At 56.1% G+C, this 20,326-nt stretch overlaps 1 protein-coding gene across 2 annotated transcripts; it reads right to left on the reverse strand.

Annotated features, from left to right (window-relative positions):
* Nucleotides 1–208: 208 nt before the first annotated feature.
* On the reverse strand, nt 209–17,561 carry NPAS4 (neuronal PAS domain protein 4). Of its 2 annotated transcripts, XM_004463606.4 has the most exons (10): nt 17,303–17,561; nt 15,895–16,972; nt 5,483–5,834; nt 4,608–4,759; nt 4,361–4,463; nt 3,972–4,245; nt 3,679–3,788; nt 3,207–3,342; nt 1,650–3,085; nt 209–952 (listed from the first exon to the last, which is right to left on the reverse strand). In XM_004463606.4, exons 3-10 carry the CDS (start codon nt 5,655–5,657, stop codon nt 924–926), a joined length of 2,415 nt encoding a protein of 804 aa, XP_004463663.1. In that variant the 5' UTR covers nt 5,658–5,834; nt 15,895–16,972; nt 17,303–17,561; the 3' UTR covers nt 209–923. The 2 variants fall into 2 exon arrangements, with proteins under 2 accessions (XP_004463663.1, XP_012382675.1); XM_012527221.3 differs by having other exon boundaries at nt 15,895–17,561.
* Nucleotides 17,562–20,326: the final 2,765 nt, after the last annotated feature.

Raw genomic sequence — 20,326 nt, forward strand, 5'->3', positions numbered from 1 at the left:
ATGTAGCATCCTTTCAGCTCCAAGCTTGCTTCTAGCACAGGATGGGCCACACTTCACATGCAGGTGTTGACTCATATTCACCATCATCGCTGAATGAGTGAATGAGTGAATGCAGAAGTACCAGGGCTGTAAGCAGGTCCAGCCTTTACCTCCTGAACCCCAGCTCCCCCCACCCTTCCCTTTTCACCGCAGTGCATGACACCAGGGGTACCAAAAAGGCAAACTGGACTTTATTATAAAGTTGGCTACAAAGTCACCGCAGCACCACGAGGTGGCCGTCTGGGCAGGCCCCGGCGGTCTGGTGGCCATGAGTCCCGCACCAGGTACACGCTCTCGTGCAAGCACACGTGTGACGGCAGGTCTGCCTTCCTCCATCGGAAAGGAACGTAGCGTCTCTTCGCGCCCCTCACCCCAGGCGCGGGGCGCAAAAGTCACAGGAAGGACCGCCAGGGCGGCAGAGTCCATCGGAATTGAAATCCCGTTACTGGAGTGTAGAGAATTCTACGTGGATGTCGAGAGCCCCTTGGGGCACAGGCTGGCCTGGGGTGGGCCCTGCCTTTCCCCCACCAAGGCCCAGGGGCGGCTGGGCCCCTGGGAGTGGAGAACTCGTCCAGGCCCATGGGGCAGTGCGGGGTGGAAGGTGACACGCCCCCACTCTCCGCTTGAAATCCCATTCAAGGAAACTCACTACGAGTGAATACAGATTGAAATGGAAACTGGGATCGCTCGAAGTCTCTTGATTTTAAAAAGAAGCTCCCTCCCTTGCCCTCCCACCTCCCCTCCCAAATCCTGCAGGGCCTGGAGAATCAGATACATCCCCCTCCGGCCCCCAGAATCCCCCCAACAGTCCCGGGGGGGTGGAGAGCGGCTCCACGTCTTGATGACAATATGCCATACTTGACGACGTTAAGTCACAGACTTATTCAAAACGTTGGTTCCCCTCCACTTCCATCTGCAGGGAGAGAGAGAGAGAGGATGATCAGATAAGGCCTATTAAGAAAGAGAGTCTCGTGGGCTGAGGATATGGTGCAGGGCTGGCATAGGGGATGGGCCTCTAAATATGGTGGCCCAGTGGCTGAGTGATCACTGGAGGCTCAGCAGATGAGGGGGCGATTTGTTTGGAGGAAGTGAAACTAGGACTGCTCTTAGACAGGCCTGGGCCATAAGCAGGGAGCCTACGGTGGGGCCAGGGCTTGAGTCCCACCCTCTTCCTTGCCCCACTCCTATAAAATCTTGTTCTGTATCTCCTTCGGGGGGCAAGAATACTGGAAGAGATCTCAAATCCCTCTTCCATCCATTTGCTCTGTGACCTTAGGCAAGTTTCCTTAACTCAGGTACCTTGATTGTCTTCATCTGTAAAATGGGCTGATGATGACTGATTTAGGGTTAAGAAGCAGAAATCATCATCTAAGAATCCTCTAGCATTCTATCCCACCTCCCCTGCCTCTGCCCTCCACGCCTTCTTGTCAGAACTTTCGTATACATTTTTAAAAATTTGTTCTTATCCTTACTGCTGTGCTGGGCAGCAGCCGATGCCATCCTATCAACAAAATCAAGGTACAGAGAGGGGAACTGACTTGCCCAATGCTACGCAGCATCTCATTGTCAGGACAGGGACTTGAGTTTTTGGACATTTTGCCTGTACTCACCTTCATGGAAGCTGTCTTGAACTTGGCTCTGGAGTTGATGCAACTCATCAGTGAACCCATCGTAGGGGAATGCTGAGACACCTGTCTCAAAGGCGGTTTCGTATGTGGCCAGGTCCTCCAGGAAGCTGTGGTCTTCTGGGGACAGATTGTTGCAAGGCGATGGGGCCTCTCCTGGGCCCACTGCCTCAGGATCCTCTGAACCCCACTCCCCATTGGGGGCTGGGGTGGAGAGATCCATGAAGATGTCTTCCACGGGCATCTCTTCCAGGAATATGTTATCAGGGTCAGCCAGGAAGTCCAGCTCCTGGCATTTCCAGGGTTTCAGGTCCAGGCTGAGCACAGGGGGGCCAGCCCCTGACAGGGACAGGTTGGAGTCCAGGGGCTCCAGCCCTCCCAGTGGCTCCAGTCCGCCAGTGGCAGCCTCGGCTGAGAAGGGCCTATCCATGCCCTGAGCCAACTGGCTGATCTGCTGAATGAGACGGTCTATCTCATTCTGCTCCTTCTCAGAGTAGTGGAAGAAACTCTGCTTAACCGGAGAGGCCTCTGGTGTGAGCAGGCCATCGGGCACCAGGGGGACGTCCACAGAGAGGGGGCCCCGGAGCTGGGCCAGGGCCAGGAGTGTGCAGTCCCCATTACCAGGGCTGCTAGGACTTGGCGGCAACTTCTCATAGAGAAAACTGCATCCCTCCTGGGCGAAGTAAGTCTTGGTGGGGTTGGGGCTCAACTGTTCTGGGAAAGTTTGGCTGGGGCTGCTCAGGTGTGCTTGGAATGCCGTGGTGGGAGGAGTCAGCTGCTCGTGGGAAGGGCTGCTCAGAGACTCTGGGAAGGTGGCAGTGCTGGGCAGCAGTTGTTCTGGGAAGGTGGAGGTGCAAGGAGTCAGCTGGTCTTCATAGATTCTGGCCGAGGCTTCGGTCAACTGGCTTTGCAGAGGGCTGGTTAGTGGATCTGGGAAGGTTGCACTGCTGGGTGTCAACTGATCAGAGAAGGTGGTGGTGCTCGGAGTCAGCTGTTCTTGGAGAGAGCTGGAGGGGGTGGCCAGGTGGGTCTGAAAGGGCTCATGGAGACTGAAGAGGAAGGCACAGCCTCCTGGCTGGTGGGGTGTGTAGGGTGGGGTGCACACAAGGTCCTTGCTCATGTCTGCTTGGAGAGAAGGCTCTGGCCCAGCAGGGAATGGCAGGTAACGGAAGTCCAGCTCTTTGAGGGGCTGGGGAAGCTCTTCTGATGTTGAGGCAACACCTAGTTCAGTAGCGCTGGGGAAACTGGTGCTTCTGGCAGTCGCCAGGGCTGGGGTGAAGAGTGGGTTAGAGCTGGAGCATTGCTCCTGGGAGAGGATATTCTCAGAGAAGGAAGGAAGCATGGTGGAAGTACCCAGGACGTAGGCTGCCTGGGTGTCTTCAGAGTTCAGCTGTTGGCGGAGGCTCCAGGCTTCCGAGTCACTGGAGAGGAGAGAGAAGGCAGCTGGTAAGGGTTTGATGTCCATTCCCAGAGCAGCGGCCTGCATTGTGTCTCCTCCATGCCAACCTCGGCTGCCACCCAGGCCCCTGCCTGGCAGCTCACCTGATTGGGTAGTTATTTGCGGTAATGGGACCTTCCGGACCTTCTGAGTACAAAAGGCAGTAAATCCATGCCCAGCCTCCAGGCTTGGCTTGCAGTCTCACCACCATCTCTGCCTGAATATCTCCACTCTCAGCCACTGGAGAGAAAGAAGAGATACAGAGTTAGGATGCGTATCAGGCAACACCACCTAAACGTCCCCCTTGCTCAATCTCTCCACTGAATTGAGGTAGCCATGGCATCCTCATCTCTGACTACTCTAACCTGCACCATTCAGATCCTCCCCTTGACCTCACCACTCAGAAGGCACCAGTTCCCATTCTATTCTCACCTTACAGTTCACCCTATAGCATCCAAAACTGCTGACCTCTGGTCTCTCCCCAAACTAAGTCTTGACCCCAGCCCATTCCTGGTCTGGTCTCCCATACCCTTTCCCAGCTCCCTGTCTTGCCCCCCAGCCTCTCTGGACACTCACACAGGCGGTAGTGTTGAGCAGAAGCGTGGGCCAGGTCCTCAGGGTGCAGCAGTCCATACCATGATTTACAAAGCAGTTCACTGCGCTCAAAGCCCAGGTAGATTAGGACACTGGGAAAGTGGAAAGGGTGAGGTCAGCTTTCTGTTTTCTCTCCTTGATTCCCAGATTCTCACTCCCTCCCAGGTCCTCTGGCCCCCTAAACCCCATTCTCCCTGCCCCTGGCTCTCCAGAATCTAGGTGTCCCCTCCTCTCTGGCATGCCTTCGTCCTGGGGTCTGAGAACTCTAGGCTTACCTCTCAGAGATGTCCAGTAGGGCCAGGTCCTTGGCATGATGGCTCTGGAACATGGCCAAGAAGAGTGAGGCAGGGCCAGGGCCAGGGCCAGGCCCAGGGCCAGGGCGGGGTCTCGGCTCCAGTGGGGCACAGAAAGCCGTGAACACTGGGTTTCCTGCCCAGTAGGCCCCAGGCGGATGAGGGTGGAATCGGCCTCGAATAAGCACCAGCTTGTTGCCAGCGCTCTGGCGCCTGAGGGACTTGGAGGTGTTGAAACGACAGCGGAAGAGGCGATCTAGGTGGATGAAAAGAAAAACTGGTAAGCAGGTGGGTGGCTGAGAGAGACTGGCAGATGGGGGAGTAGCAGGGAAGCGGAGGGAGAATGGAGAGAGGGAGGAGAGAGTCCTCACCGGTGTCCAGGGCAGAGGGCAGGGTGAGCTGCTGGCGCACCGTGAGGTGATCAGCTGGGTCAATGATGTCGTAGATGCTGTCACCCTGGGCAACCAGGTCCACCTGGAAGGAGGAAGGAGGGAGATGACCATGAGGGAGGGCGGCAAGAGCCAATCCTGGGCCCCTCTTCCCTCCCTCCCCAGTAATTCTCCGATTCTCAGAATGGGAAGTGCTTTGCGTCCCATCTCTGCGCTGGCCTGCACTCACCATGGAGTGCCCCAGATGCTCGCTCACGCTCTCGGACAGGTACAGCAGCTTCCCTTCAGCCGTGAACACAAGCAGAAAGCCGGGCAGTGCCGCCACGATGTCTTCAAGCTCCTGAGCTGAGAGAAGCCCCGTGGGGCCCGCCAGAGGAGTGCCTGCCGGACAAGAAGTGGAGAGCCGGAGTAAGACTGGGAGGCAGAGCCCGGGTGAGAAAGGCATGGACTGAGATTCAGAGAATCCAGAGCAACTTCCCATGGACCTGCCTCTGCACACACCTGTTGACCCGCTGCCCTCAGCTCTTGGCCGGGAAACCTGTTGCTAGATGGCTCCAGCCAAACAGCCCTTGGAATTCTAACCCGCGGCAGGCGCCTCGGAAGCCCTGGGCTACAGGACCGAGGACAGCGCCCAAGTCCCTCCCAAACAGTCGGCACCGCGGACAGCGCCCGACTCGCAGCGGCGGTTTCAGCACCGCGGACAGCACCCCAGAGGCGGCCGCGAAGTCCATTCAGCTTCGCCGGCGGCCGCCGCGCTTCCTCGGGCTTCGGCGGCTCCATCCCCGCAACAACCCGCGCTTCCTTCCCCGGGCTCCCGAAGCGCTTCTGCGCTCGTGAGGACTGGGGCCGTTCGGATCTAACTCCTCGCCTTCCAGAAGTCTGGCACCAGGGACAGCACCCCCGCTTTCTAACCCTCAAGCAGAACTAAGGTGAGCCCTGGAAAGAGCTCAAGAGGAAAAGTAGGAAGTCTTGAGTCCCCGAGTCCCCTCTCGCCCCGGCTCCCCGCCACGCTGCCTAGACCCGCAGCAGTCCTAGCGGGTTCCCTAAGCTCCACGGTCCCCGGTGCTCGCCAGCTCGGGTCTCGGGCAGCCCCAGCTTGCTCACCTCCAGCGAAGAAGACGCCCTTGCGAGTGTAGATGCAGGCAAGACTCATAATGTGCAGGTAGGACAGCCGGACCTTGTCCGCCTCGGCCAGCGGCAGCAGCTCCTTGAGGTTCCGGATCTCCGCGTTGATCTGGTCGCGGCGCGCCTTGGAGGCGCCTTTGGTGGAGCGGTACATGACTGGCGGCTGCGGAGCTCCAGCTCGGGCGCCCCGAACACCTGCGTTCCTAGCCCGACGCGCCGGTGGCTTCCTCCTTGCTCCCCGTCTCTCGCTCAGGCTCGCTCGCTCTCCTCTCCGGGGCTCTGCTCGGCTGCGCTGCCCTTCCAGCCTGCCTCGTTCCGCCTTATATAGCTCCTGAAGAGCGTGGGGGGCTCGCTTTAGAGACGGGGGGGGGGGGGGGGGGCGGGAAAGCGGGAGGCTGGGCTAAGCAAGCTGCAGCGGGAGACGCCGGCTTGGGAGGGGGGCGCTCCTCCTCCCTCCCCGGCTTCCGACGTCATCCCATGACGTAGAACGAGAGCGGGAGGGGGCCGAGGGGAGGGCGAGAACCGAGGCTGCGGAGGGGGCTGCGCCTGGCGGGCGCTGCGCAGGGAGGCGGGCGCTGCCTTAGGAAGGCCTGCAAGCGGGGTGCAGGGACCCAGGCGTGCGAGGGTCCTCAGCCCAGGGCAGCGACAGGGCAAGGGCTGGGGCGATCTGAGTCCCTTGCAGGAGCGCCTGTACAGGGCAGGGAGGGGCTGGGTCCGACAGCAATTTTTCTGGAGAGTTAAGGGAATGGGGAGAGCAGGTGGTCCATAAATCCCCCCCCCCCCGTCGCTATTTGGCAGACAAAGGGTGAGGAAGGGTCTCCCTTGGCCTCTGTGGACTAGGTCCCAGATGGCGTTTCTCTTTAGGGACTAATCAGTCTGGGATTCCCTTGGCTGCTTTCAAAGATCAAATCCCCTCCTCCTTTCCCAAACCCGGGTCTTGGCGACTTGGGGGTGGGGGGAGGTGACACGAGGGCCCAAGTCCCTTGGGTGGGGTGGAACGAGGGTCCTGAGGGAGGGGGACTAACTGAATTTGGCTCTGGTCCTATTTTCCCAGAGCCAAGCGGAGGAACACACTCGGGTCCGCCGCGATTCTTTGTTTGCCTGTCAATGAATGAACCTCGATCACTGACAGGGGAAACTGAGGCAGGGCCTCAGGGCACGGTGAGGATCTGGGTTTGCACCCAGAAAGGCCTCCCTTCCCCCCGTGGCCCGCCCCCACAGCCAGGCGCCTGCCCCAGCCGCTCGCAGCCTCCCGCGCCGGGCCGGGGGCGGGGGCGGGGCCGGGGGAATCCCAGCTCCATATTAGGGCAGGAATCCTCGGCGGCGGCCGCGGCGGCGGCGGGCGGGGCCGGCTGCCTCCGCACCGCTCCCGAGGGCTCCCCGCGCCGGCCGCCCCCGCCCCTCGACACACAAGCACGCCTCGGGCGGGGAGGAGGGGGAAGCCGCCGCGGAGCGAGGGGTCCGTGCTGGGCCCTCCGCGACCCCCGCGCCTAACAGAGGCCCCCTAACGCTGGCAGGCTGCCCTCCACCCTCGCCCCCTCCCGGTTGGGACTCCTCGCTCCTTCAGTCTTCGGCCCTCCGCATTGCCCCCCCCCCCCCACCTCACCCCGGTTTCTGTATCTCCTTGCTTACTGGGTGGTCTGTGTCAGCTTTGGGTGCCCCCTACCCCAAAGTTTCCCCTTCTCTTCTGTCTGCCGCCCTCCCTCCCTTCCCATTTTTTGTCAGTTTTGCCTCCACATTGTGCCAACATTGCTCTACCCCACCCCCTTTTCTTCTTTCTTTCTTCACCACGGGTGATTGCTCTCTGCAGGGGTTGGGTGGGGGTTGTGTTTCTTTCCCCAGGGTCCCACAAAGGGAGAAGGAGGCGGGATGGGGGACATGTTATCTGAAACCTCATTTGACGGTGTGTGTGTGCAGGGGGAGGGGGAGTGAAATCACTTCAGGGGGCTGGAGCGAGGCCACTTAAAAATAGAAGACAGGCGATTGGCTCGACTGGAGAAAGCCATGTAGGAAGGGTGGAGATGAGCTTTGACACCAACAAGAAAAACGTGGGGTCCAAGGAGGCAGACTGGGAAGATGCAACCAAGCCGTAGGGTGTCTGGGAAGAGGGGTACGTGAGAGCAGAGGTCCTATCCAGGCCTCTTGGGCCATTTGGGCTGAAGCTGGAGCCATCCACGTTTACCATCCCGTGTTCAGCGGCACAACTGAGGCAGAGGGGATGGGGGGGTGTCCATCCGCCCTGCCACTGTCTCCACCTCTATTAGCCCGGGCCCCAGAGAGGTGGTCCCTTCAGGGAGGGTGCTTCTGATGCCACTTAAGTCAGTCTGATTTCCTGAAGTTCTCACCCACCTTCCTCAAACTTTATTTGGATAAGCCATTGGTCTTTGGACCCCCGATCCTGTATGAAAATCCAGGGCAGTGTCCCTGTTTCTGTCACCCCCTGCTGCTTTAGGCCCTGACTGGGAGACATTCTTAGTATCCCTTGCCACACAAAGATGTGTCTATTGGCTGGGCCCCCCTGGTCTCCAGCGAGGGGACTGTTAGTGAACGAAATGGGCGCGGGTCGCTGTCCACGGTCCTGGAAGATTCACAGGGGACGTCAGATTGGCCAAGGTCTGCCCGGGACATCATAGTAGAGCTTGGGCTCCTGCAGCCCTAGAGTGAGACCCCTTTGACTATCTCCTTCTCCTCCGAGACTGAATATGAGGGAAGGGGGTTGCAAGGAGACACGATGCCTGGGGTATAGAAGTAAGAAACATGGGGGAAGCACCGGGCTCAGCGAAAGAGCCATTGGCTTTTTCCAGGAGAATGGGATTGGGGAGAAGACACTCTGGATGGGAAGAAGGGTCTAGAAAGGGATGGGAGAGGGGCAGAGAAGGGCCCACTCTTATTCAAGTCGAGAAGCTCTGTATGCCCCAAAGTCTCCTCTCCCCAGGCCAGCGCCCACCTCCCTAGCCTCCCACCTCTACAAAGCTATTTTTAACTGCAGAGAACCAAAAATAGCTTGGCAGCAGCTTCAGGCCGTGGGAGAGGAGCTATTTATATCACCAGTGATGGTTCCGAAATAGCAAGCAGGAGGAGGGGGGCGGCTGGCATGCTAGAGAGCTCCTGGCCGCTGCTAAAAATACTGGCAGTGTGAGTCATCCTGGCCTGGCTGAGTCACCCCATTCCCCCCCTCCCGGCGGCAGGAGGCAGCAGCAGAACAGGCTAAGGGATTGGCGGCCTGAGGTGGGGGAGGCATCAGAGCCCATTCGTTATGGGAAATTGGGCAAGGGTGTGAATTGGGAGAGGGGCTTTGGGGTGAGTGTGTGGAGGGTATGTGGAGGGGAGCAGGAGCCACCCAGCCAAACCCACTGGGTAAGCCTGTAGCATTCTCTGCTATGCACTGTTGCTCAGGGATGCTTGGGCAATTGAAGGGAGGTAGCCAGACAGTGAGCGTTTGTGTCTGTCTGTCTGTTTGACGGTGACTGCGTCTGTGTGTCTTGGTGTGTCTGCAGCTGAGCCAGTGTCTGAATATGTGACTCTATGTTTGTACATCTCTATCTGTGCAGCTGTCTGCATGTGTCTTGTGGCTGTGTCTGTATCCCTGTACGTCTATGGATTTGCCGATGCCCACCTCTATTTCTGTCTTTTATAAAGCCTGAAACTTCCTGTGTTGTGTGTCTGCGTCTGTATGTTCCTACATGTTTGCAGTTCTGTGTCTCTGTGTGTGTGTGTGTCCATATCTGAGTCTCTCTCGGTGCCTTTGTCTGTCAGCATCTGACCAGGTGGGGGGCTTTTATGCCTCCTCAGCCCCCAAGCGTCTTCTCTCGCCCTCTCTGACATCACTTGTAGGGCTCTTTCCCCCTCCGCCCCTGGATCACCTCTCCCCACCCAGGACCTCCGCCTTTCCAGCCCTTGGCCTGAACCTTTGGGAAGGAAGGTCTTTCTGTTGTATGCAATCTCTAGGGGAGGGTTCAGAGGAAGGAGCCATTCAGACCCGCCCCCCAACCCGAACCATCCTGAATCTTCCCTGGTCTTCCAGAGTAAGTGTGTTTCCATCACTCCATATTTGGGGAACTGAGAGAAGAGAAGGGCTTTCTTTAGTTCTAAAAAAAAAAGTCCTCATGTGGGCATGGGCGTGCGCAGCACACCACACACACACACAACTGAGAGAGAATGAGAGAGAAAAAAATATCAAGGTCCCTTCTTTACGGAGACGAGCTCCCATCTGTTGCCATGGCAACCCGCCCACTCCTTCCCCGAAAAATCACCAAGAAGAGGTGATGGCATCGAGAAGGGATTGGCTGATTTTTTTCTTTATTATTTTTCCGAAAAAGGGCTTTTCACAGCAAGAACAGGCCGTGTCCCTTGCCCTCTCTTGCATAGCTTTAGCAGGGACCTGCAGGGACAACACCCTTCCTCCTTTATCAGAGAATAGGAGGTGGGTCTTTTCCAGAGTTTGGGGAGAGCATCACTTGATGGGAGGGGGTTAGAAGGTGGGCAGGAAGTCTGGCTCTCCAGAATAGCATGGGAACCCCTGATTAGGGCTGCTTTTCTGGAGACTTGGAGCAAGGACCTGGACAGAGGAGTCAGTGTATCTTGTCTTGCTCTGAACAAATACATCTATGAGGAAGAGACAGCAAGAGGGAGGGAGGGAGGAAAAAGGGAGGGGGAAGTACTCGATGGGTCTTCAGAGAAGATGACAAGATGTCAGAGGAGCCAAGCTTTCAGGGTCACCGGCCCAGAGAGGTGGACAAGACAGCTCAAGAAAGATCCACTGATACAAGTGTTGGTGCACAAGTCACCCCTAAGCTGCAGCTGTGGCTACTTGGCTTTGCCCCAAGAGGGCTGGGGCCATGGATGAATATCCGAGGGAAGCATTGAGGCTCACATTTCTTAATTCTAGTCCCAGCCTGAGTCTCAAAGACCTCTTCCAAAGCCTGGCCACCGGCCACTGCAGCCACATCACTTTCTAGAGTGAACTGTAGCCTCTTGCCAAATGACTCGTTGGTAGAAAGGAAGGAATTCCTCGTTCCCTCCTGGGCTTGGCCTGCTAGAGAAATGGGGTCACTTGGGGTTGGAAGTTGGAAAGCCAGACCAAGAATCTGTCTCTGGAGAGAGACACCAAAGTCTGATAGGCTGTTGCCTCTAGCAGGTTTTCTGAGCAAGTGCAGGGCCTGGTGGGGTCAAAGCAGGGCAGGCAGCACCACCCAAAGTGAGGAGCAGAGGGACAAAAATACTTCAGATTTGCTGGCACCAGTTAGACACGTCCTCCTGACAAATCTGGCGGATAATACTATGCCCATTTGATAGATGGTGATACTGAGGCTTGAAGACAGACAAATGACTTTCTCAAACTCACATTGCAAGTCCGTGGCAACGCAGGACCTTAAGCCCAGCTCATGCCTCCCAACTCAGACTTCTTCTCTTGCACCATGGGGTAGAGCAGGGATCAGCAAACTATTGTCTTTGTGCCAAATCTGACCCGCCATCTGTTTTTATCAATAAAGAGTTCACTGGAACCCAGCCGTGTCCATTTGTTTATGTATTGTCTATGGCTGCTTTCACACTACGACATAGAATTGAGTAGTTACAGCAGCGACCATATGGTCTGCAAAACTGAAAATACTTACCAACTGACCCTTTACAGAAAAAATTGGCCAATCTTTAGATTAGAGGATGAAGTCACACTAGGAATGTCTCCACTTGTCTCTTTCTTGTACTAAGGCTCTCTGAGCCCAGTCACTTCCTTTACTCTACCGAATGCCACAGAACACACCTTAAAAGAGGGAAATTGGGAAGCTCTGCCGGCCAGCCTCCTTGCTCACATCTAGCCCACTTTTGGCTGTGTGGATGTAACCTTCCATGCAGGAGACACGCTCCACATCCTGTTCCCATGGCAACAGGAGTTGAAATTGGCAACGAGGAGGCAGTGCACCCCATCCCATCTCTATCCGACCCCAGGCCTCAGGACTGCATTTTGGGAGGAGGGGGTGTCTGGTGGCTGGTTTTGTTTTGTTTTTATGTAGTTTTGTTGCGATATAGTCACATACCATATCCTGGCTGGTTATTGAGGTACTGTCAGGAAGACATTTCCTGGTGAGAAGAAAATGAGGGAACACTGGAGCCTCCAGTTAACCCAGGGGAAGAATTTCTCTACACCTTCTCAGAGAGAGCTGAGTAACTTGTTCAGGTCATGCAGCTGAGTTAGAGAACCGAGGTTGCCTGACTTCTACTTGTTTTTGCTTTCTACTAGATTGTTATTTTGAATAGATGGGTTTGAGAAGCGGATGTGGCTCAAGCAGTGGGGTGTCCACCGACCACTTGGGAGGTCCTGGGTTCAGTTCCTGGTGCCTCCTAAAGAAGACCGACACAGTGAACAGACACAGCGAGCAGACGGTGAGCACAAATAACCAGGGGGGTGGGGGGAGAAAGAAAAATAAATAAAAAAATAGAGATAAAACAGCTAAAAAAAGAGAACTGACAGGTTTGAAAACACATAAATGTCTTCTAACAAAATTCCCAAGCGCCTCCCCGGGCCTGTGTCTACAGCTCACCACCCCGTGAAGTGAAAACAATCAGCCTGGAGAGCGGCTTTGCGCAACGGCTGGGCTGGGTTCGGCTGCCTCTAGCAGGCTGTTTTCTCTCTCCTAAGGCGTTTTCATTATGTTATCACTCCCCCGGTTCTGCTTGCACAGGGAAGCATTCGGAACATTTGATCTATTTATGGGCATGAAATCAACAAATCCCATGTGAGGAGGGTACACACTGGCACCCACGCCTTGCGAGGGGCACAGCCAGGTGAGGGGGCTGAGCTGAGAAGGTGAGGGACATGGAAGCCCGGGCAGGGGCCTGGAGGCAGGGCTGAGAGGAGCAGAGGTGAGGAGCCTGGAGCCAGGCAGGGAAGGCAAATCAACCAGTCCAGTCTTGGGCGCTTTTTGAATACAGAGCAGGGACCCAATGCTCTTCTAGGTGGGAAGACAGGGGGGTAGGGCACGGGCTTTGTCCCCAAGGGGCTAAAGGAGGGGACAGGCCCTCCACATCTCCATGGCTTACGTCCATCCAGTTTCAGGGCCCCATCGCCTGCTGCTGGTCCCCAGTTGGGTCTGGCACCCCTCCCTGGGGCCCACACAGCCTTCTGTGCTTCCGCCTCAAGCCACTCTTCCTGCAGTGCCCCTGCCTGCCCACTTGTCTGTCTCCCCCACCAGCATCTGCATCTCGTCTCCACCTTTGCAGCATCCAGCAGACCCCGCCCAGGGCAGGGGCTCCGGGGTGTCATTCGGCCGTGCCACCAACATCTGTTGGTCGGGTTTGTGCCACTCTCTGTGCTGGGCACTGGAGGTGCAATGGTTTGAAAACACAGGCTGGTAGAAAGTGAGAACTTGGCAACGTCATCCAAAGCAGAGGATTTTTGTAAAGGAGGCACACAGGGTGTCTTGGGAGAGCCAAATGCGGGGGTGACCTGGTCGGGGGAGGCAAGGGCAGTCTCCATGTGGAAGCATGTTTGAGTCAAGTTTCTGAGTGTCAAGAGATTGGTTTGTTGGGCTAGGCAGGGTGGGGGTGGGTGGGTGGGGTGGCTGGGTTGGGGTGGGACGGACAGAATAGAGCATAATCATCATCAAGACCTTACACAGCGACAAGAAGCCACCAGAGAAGCTGCTGTGGGCTGAGGCTGTCCCAGAAGTGGGGAGCAAGGTGGAGGGAGGCTGGCTCCTGCACGGCTGAGCCTCCGCCCCAGCCAGGAAGTTTGGTTCAGGTTGCTGCGCTCTGGCTGGGATGGAGATAAAGATAAAGTGCCCCAACCTTGTGCAGGGTGGCCGGCGGGATGCTGGACCCTGTGAGGAGTGATCCAGATTCCCACAGCCTGCGAGGTCCCAGGCTCGTCTGGCTCCTGCCATCCTCTGTGGCCCTACCTTGCCTTATGCCTTACACTCTCTCTTCCAGCTACATCTGCCTTTTCTCAGTCCCCGGCCTGGCTGCCTACCACAGTGCCTTTGCACATGCTTTCCCCGCTGCCTGGAGTGTGTGCTCCTCTCCTCTCTGCCTAGTTCATCCCACATTTTCTTCATGCCTTAGCTCAAAGGAAGGATCGCCTTCCCTGACCCTTCCCAGTTAAGTGTTCCCAGGCACCCCGTGCCTCTCTTAGCACTTGTCACAACAGCAATGGGACATTTTATTCGGGTGATGAACTGAATATGGCCTCCCCTCCACTAGACTGTGGCCACCATGGCAGGGACCGTGTCTGCTTTGCTCATCACTGACTCTTCACTAGGGAGTTGGCCACCCCATAAAGATTTGTAAAAATATTTAAAAGACAGAAGTGGGGAACAGATGTAGCTCACTGGTTGAGCACCTGCTTTCCCTGTACAAGGTCCTGGGTTCAATCTCAGGTTCCTCCTAAAAGAAAAGAAAAGTAAAAAGACAGAAGGAAAGGAGCTCCTTTACTTGGAGAAGAGAAGGCTTGACAGGGGTCGTTTAGGGTTCTCGGATACTCGAAGGGAGGCAAGAGCTAGTGGATTACACAGGCTGTTGGGATGGGGCCTGGGGCTACAAGGTGGGAGAGAGTGGAGGCTGGGAGGGTGGGCTCTGGGGGAGCCTGCCTGTGGCTCAGTCATGGCTCCTTGCTAACTGACTTTGTGACATTGAGCAAGTTACTCAACCTCTTGTGCTTCAGTTTCCCCATCTGTTATATAGCTTTGTGAGGGGGATAATAACACATACATCAAGGGATTTATGTGAGGGATTTAGTTAAATCATTAAAGCACTTAGAATAATGCCTGGCACACAAAAGGAGCACTACGCATGTTGAATGAATGAATGAAAAATATGATTTTGAGTAAAGCTACGCAGCAATGGAATGGGGTGGTTTGATAGGTAGTGAGTGTCCTGTTGCTGGAAGTATGCAAGCAGAACCTAAACCCCACTGCCTAGGCTTTTCGCAGCTTTGATCCAGGCTTGGTCTGAGAGCACCAGATGGGGGTGGGCCACGCTGGGGGCTGCAGCAATTCAGCAGTTCCAAAGAGAAGGACAAAGATGGCATCTGGGATCCGGGTGGTGGTGGGGTTGCTGGAAGACAAGGGGTGCACAGGAAGTCATCCCAGGGGCTCAGGCTTGAGTCATGCCAGCGCTCCTTCCTGGGCATCACAGCAGGCCCCAGCACTGCTCACCAGGGCCAGGGATGGCGAGCCATTCCAGGTTGAACATGCCTTCCAGGGCTCCCCTTGTTCTTCCAGCAGCAAACGATAATGCTTTTTCCCAGCTCATCGCTCCATTACCCCCACTACCCAAACTTCTCCTGGCCCTTCCACCCACGTGTGCCTAAGTCATCACAAGCTCCAGCTGCAAGGGTCTCCCGTTATCCCCTAAAAACACCTGGTAACATACGAGTTTATAGACGCTGCACTTACCTGTGCCTTACATGTATTGACTCATTAAAACCTCACGGCAACTCTATGACACGTGGGCTACTACGATCCCCACTGGCCCTAGGTCCGGTGGGGGGAGAGTCTGCAGGGCATGGTCGGTAAAATCCCAGGAGAGGCTGATGGGGTTAAAGTCTGGGCACTCGGGGGCAAGTGGTAGGCTTGACTGGGCCAGGGCCAGAAAGGAAGCCCTAAAGAGATTGCCAAGACGGGAGAATGAGGACCCCCGCCCCTGAGAATGCTGGGACTGCATGAAGATGGTGGACCCACAGCAAGAAGGGGGAAGCAGCAGCTGTGGCCTGTTGATGGAGAAACCCCTGGAACCAGGAAGATGTGGGTCGGGAGGGAGGGTCACTCCAGGAGGCTTTAGTGGAAAGGACCATTGGGCTGAAGGGCCGCTCCTGCAGCACTCAGCCTGGATAGGTCAAGGCTTCCAAGGTCAAGGAGGAAGAGGAGGTGACATCAGGCTAGATGGGTAATGTTTGGTGGGGGGAAAGTCCTGGACAGAGGACCGGGAGACATGGACTTTTGTCCTAGCTCTGCCACCAACCTACCGCGGGCATTATGCAAGCCCCTTCCCTCCTTTGGGCCTCAGTGTCCCTTCTTACAATGTGTCAGCGCCAGTGTGTTGGGCCACTTGGCCTCGAAGAACCACCCGTCTCTGGCACTCTGAGCCTCTCTGGCCTGGGCCCACCTGGCCCCGTGCCTCCCGCACCTTGGAGGTTAAGTGCCGCAGTCCTGAGACCCGGTTTCAGCTGGGGATGGGCCCGTGCGCCCAGTGCTGGGGGCCACGTGGCCCTGAAGTCTCCCAGAGGCTCAAGTCCTCAGGCCTGGGTGAGGGTGAGCAGGGCCACCTTGGGCCCCTGGAGACCTGGCCTGTGTGGTCATGGGGGAAGAGGGAACTGGGACTGACCCCGTGGGTTTCCTTCCCCAAACCCATCAGGGTCCTTTCGTACAGGCCTGTGCCAGGGGCACCAGGGGACTCACCGTTGGTGGGATCCAGAAGATTCCACAGGGTGCCAACAGCTCCCCGGGTCATTCCAAGTAGTCCGACCAGCTCGTGGCTGAAGCAACAACTGCGTCCAGCATTCCTTCACTTCAGCACCCTCAGCAGGGTCCCATGGGCAGCCTGCCAAGACACCCTATTTCAGAGCATCCCAGCTCACAGATGGGGTGAGGAGCCCTTCGAGATCATCCACTTTTGGTGACTGAGGCCCAGTGCAAAGAATGGAGTGGCCCAAGTGACACGGCCAACACATGGTGGAGGTGGACCAGAGCCAGCCCCGGGCACTGTGCCCTCTGGGCTCCTCTCAAAGGCTGAGGTCAAGGTGCAGGGAAAGAGCCTGGGCAGGAGGCAGGGTTCAAGGTCTTGGTCTCAGCCCTGCATTGACTTGTCATGTGACCTTGACAAATCACTTATCTCCAAGGGCTGCCCTGGTTTCCCCTTCTCTGCACCGAAGCCTTGGCCCTGGCAATGGACGCTCCTTGGAAGGACCAAAGCCTGCCTCTCTCTCCTTTGCCAGACTTGGAAGGCTGTATGGGGCTGATCCACCTCTAGGTCCTCGACTCTGGTCCAGAGGAAGGGCCCAGAGATGTCTGGAACCAGCTCGGCTCCTTGGGCATGGTCAAATACTTTGCAACTGTCCTCAGAGAGTCCTGGTTAAACCCCTCCTGTAGGTGCTGCAGGGAGAGAGGGCAGGCACATCAAATTTGAGCAGAAGGATCCAAAAAGCTGAATCCACATGGCTCTGGGTCCGAACCCAGCAGGCCACGTTTCTATCCAGAACATCTGGAAGAGCCAACTGGCACTTGTAGGCAGCCTGGAAAAGGTTTGGTTCCAGAAAGTTCCAGAGAGGTAACAGGCTGCAGGAAGCCTTCAGTGGAAGCAGACATTTGCAAGCAGCAACCTGGTTGGTTGGTGGCGAAGTCCATGAGGTCCAGAAGTTTGTCCAGAGTGACCAGGGGCCAGAAAGCACACTGGGTCTGGACTGTGCAGAAGAGGAGGCGGCACCTTCCAGATCCGGGCAGCCAGCTGTTGGCAGCACGCAGAGCCACGTGGCCCCTCCTGTGGGTGCAGGACAGAGGCCAGAGCTAATGCTGGGAGGCTAAGGCCCAGCGGAGTGACCTCTGGCCAGGAACTCAGCATCCCTGGGCCGTGAGCCACGTTCTTCCAGGAACCTGCCATGTGACCCTGGTCAAGCACTACTCTTCTCTTGGCCTCAGTTTCCCTTTCAATATAAGGAGGGGGGTGGTGGTAGCAACTGCTAAGGGGCCTCCCGGCTGGGATCCTATCCACGGTCCCAGGCTGAGCCCAAGGCACAAAGGTCAAGGCAGGACGCTGGAGAGGGGCGCGGGTCTCCGGAGACCCGGGATGACCCCGCGGGTACAACCTCACCTGGAGTTTTCACTCGGTGGCCTTGTCCATGAGGATCCCAACGCACTTGGCATCTCGCTTCCTTCCAAGGCTCCTATAGACGAACAGGCCCCCTCTCTTGGGGGAGGGGCTGGGGGTCGAGGGCAAGGGCAGGGCCCCCTTGCTCCAAGGTTGAAATGTCCCCTGGAAGGGTGGAGGAGGCTAAGAGGGGCGTGGAGAGCCGGGGGCGCAGGGGCTCCCCGGGCCGGGCGCGGGGCTCGCGGCTGGGGGCGGGGGCAGCTCCCCGGCTCTGGCGGAGCCGCCACCCCGCCGCTTGCCTTTAAAAGGCGCCAGCGCGCGCGCATCGGCAGAAGGGCCGCGGCTCTCTTCCAAAATAGGCAAGAATTGGGAGGCCGCCGGAGACGAGCTGGGAGCCGCGCGGACGTCACCGCGGGCCTCCGCCCCCCCAGCCTGCATCACGTCTCCATGACAACGGCGTACCGCGGCTGCAGATGAATGAGCCGCGGCGAGGCGGGGGGAGCGCGCCGGGATGCGCGCGCCCTCTTTCAGGCCGCCGAGCGGGGAGGCTCCCTGGGGCAGGGGTGCAGAGCCGGCGCGCGGCGCAAGGGGGCGCCCTCGCACCCAAAACGCCCCCCGGACCCATTCATTCCCAACCGATCCTTTTGTGTCCCGGGACTCTGTCCAAGGTTCCCCGACCCTTTGGTTCAGGCCTCCTCGGATCGCAGGGAGCCTCCTTGCCCCCAACTACCGTCTCACTCTGTCTCCTCTTCCGGCTCCCCAAAGTCTGCGGAAAGCCCGCCGTTCCCTGACCTGGCGCCATCGCGTGGCCGACAGCGGCTCTGCGTCGGGCGCGCCTGTGGCGGGTGTCCCGCCGTCTCTGTCGCCCTCTGGCGGTCACGAGGGGAAAGAGCAGAAAAGAATTCAGCGGATGTGGCTCTAGCGATTGCGCTCCCGCCTACCACATGGGAGGTCCTTGGTTCCTTCCCGTGCCTCCTAAAGACAGCGAGCCGGCGGGCCGGGCGGGCACGGCAAGCTGACACAACAAGGTGAGGCAACAAGAGACACAAGGAGAAAAACATGAGAGACACAACAAAGCAGGGACCGGACATGGCTCAAGTGATTAGGCGCCTCCCTCCCACATCGGAGGTCCTGGGTTCAGTTTCCGGTGCCTCCTAAAGAAACAAGGAAGAGGAACAGACACAGCAAGTGCAAACAGTGAGGGCTTGGGGAGAAATAAATAAATCTTAAAAAACAAAAAAACAAAACCCAGCAATCTTCACAATAGAATGGGAATTAGCAAAGTTATGACATTAGTAGCCAACGTTTAGTCTGGCCCTGTGCTGCACTCTTTCCCGGTATCACATCATCTCATTGTCACAGCAACCCAAGTAGCAGACTACTATTATTCTTATCATTTTACAGGTGAGAAAAACTGAGGCTCAGAGAGGGGTTGCAACTTGTCTAAGATCCCACAGCTGGTAAGCGGCCGAGCTGCCTCCAGATCTCCTGACTGTGTGCTCCCAGAGCAGGCAGGCACTTCTCATCCCCTCGCTTCCACGCCCAGGATCTCTTCTGATCCACTTCACACTTCACAGTATCTTGAGAGGAGCAGGACAGAGTTCATTACAAATTCTTCCCCTTTCACAGATCAGGAGACCGAGACTCAGAGAAGTCAAAGAAAGGGTTTGCCTGAGGTTTCAGGCAGCCATGGATGGAGCCCGAGTCTCTAAGGCCCCTGACCTAGGGAGTCTTCTATGCTTAGGGGATCAGATAAAGGGGAATCGAGAAATGCCGTTGAGGCCTTACCCCTTAGCCTTGGGGACACGAGGAACTCAGCCGGAGCTACTCTTCCAGCAGCAAGCGGTGGCTCGCATCAGGAGAGGGGCAGGATCTCCCCTCTCAAGGGCTTCCAGAGTTCCTGGGGCAGATGCTTCAGCCCATCAGACATTCTGAGAGGTAGAGACAGAGAGATAAAGTAGATAAATGCTAGATAGACAGAGAGATAATTTTATACTTACCGTGAACCACATTTTACTATTGTTTTCTCACAATGCAGGCTTCCTGCTGCTGGTAAATGCCTTCACTCACCTGCAATTGGAGTGAGAAAACACCTCCTGGTTCCATCTTGTGGTTTTTTGACTGACCTGCCATGTTTTCCAGGGAAAAACTGTTCTCAGGCCCATTGCTTTCTTCTGTTTTTCCTTCAAAGATGCGGATTCCCTGTAGGGGGCGCTGTTGGTGACATGTTTTTACCTGCCTGTATTCGTCAGTTGTGGGTAGACCTTGTTCTCTAGTTTTGTTGCAAATTTTGTCCACGTGTTCTGATTTTATTATCTAGTTGATGTGACTTAACCAAATATTTATTTTATTTTATTTTTTAATTATCTTTTTAAAAAGTTAATAGATCACACAAAAATAATTTATTTTTAATTGTGGTAAAATATACATTATGTGAAATAATATTTACCACTGTAAGTGGGTATTTCTTTAACAGTAAGTACATTGTCAATGTAACTTTCACCACTGTTACCCGACGATTTTCATGATCCCAAACCAAATCTCATATTCATTTAGCAACAACTGCCCCATCTCGCCGCTCCTATGACCACTTTCCTTTCTGTCCCCATGAATTTGTTTAGTCTGAGTATTCCACTATTGGGCCTTTTGTGCCTGCCTGCAGGTCACTCACCGTGAAGTGTTCAAGGTCATCCACGGTGGAGCATGTCCCAGCACTTCACGCTTTTTACTGCTGAGTTATAGTCCGTTGTGTGGATAGAGCACATTTGTTTATCCAGTCATCTGTTGACTGACTCTTGGGTTGCTTCCAGCCTTTAGCTCTTGTGCGTAATGCTGTGATGAACACTGGTGTATGAGTATCTTTCAGGTACATACCTAGGGGGGGGATTGCCAGGTCATATGGAAATTCTATACTTAACTTTATGAGGAACCAAAAACTGTCTTCCCAGCCACTGTATCATTTTACATTCTCACCAACAATGAATGAGTGTTCCTACTTCTCCACATCCTCTCCAACACTTGTAATTT

The sequence above is a fragment of the Dasypus novemcinctus genome, chromosome 10, assembly GCF_030445035.2.
Source record: "Dasypus novemcinctus isolate mDasNov1 chromosome 10, mDasNov1.1.hap2, whole genome shotgun sequence".
In the NCBI taxonomy this organism is placed as follows: Eukaryota; Metazoa; Chordata; class Mammalia; order Cingulata; family Dasypodidae; genus Dasypus; species Dasypus novemcinctus.

Coding starts and splice junctions, on each gene's coding strand:
- NPAS4 (XM_004463606.4), bottom strand. CDS start 5,657: ATGTACCGCTCCACCAAAGGCGCCTCCAAGGCGCGCCGCGACCAGATC. Junction 3,789..3,971: donor CTACTGGACATCTCTGAGAG/GTAAGCCTAGAG, acceptor CCACTTTCCCAG/TGTCCTAATCTACCTGGGCT. Junction 3,086..3,206: donor GCAAATAACTACCCAATCAG/GTGAGCTGCCAG, acceptor TCTCCTCTCCAG/TGACTCGGAAGCCTGGAGCC.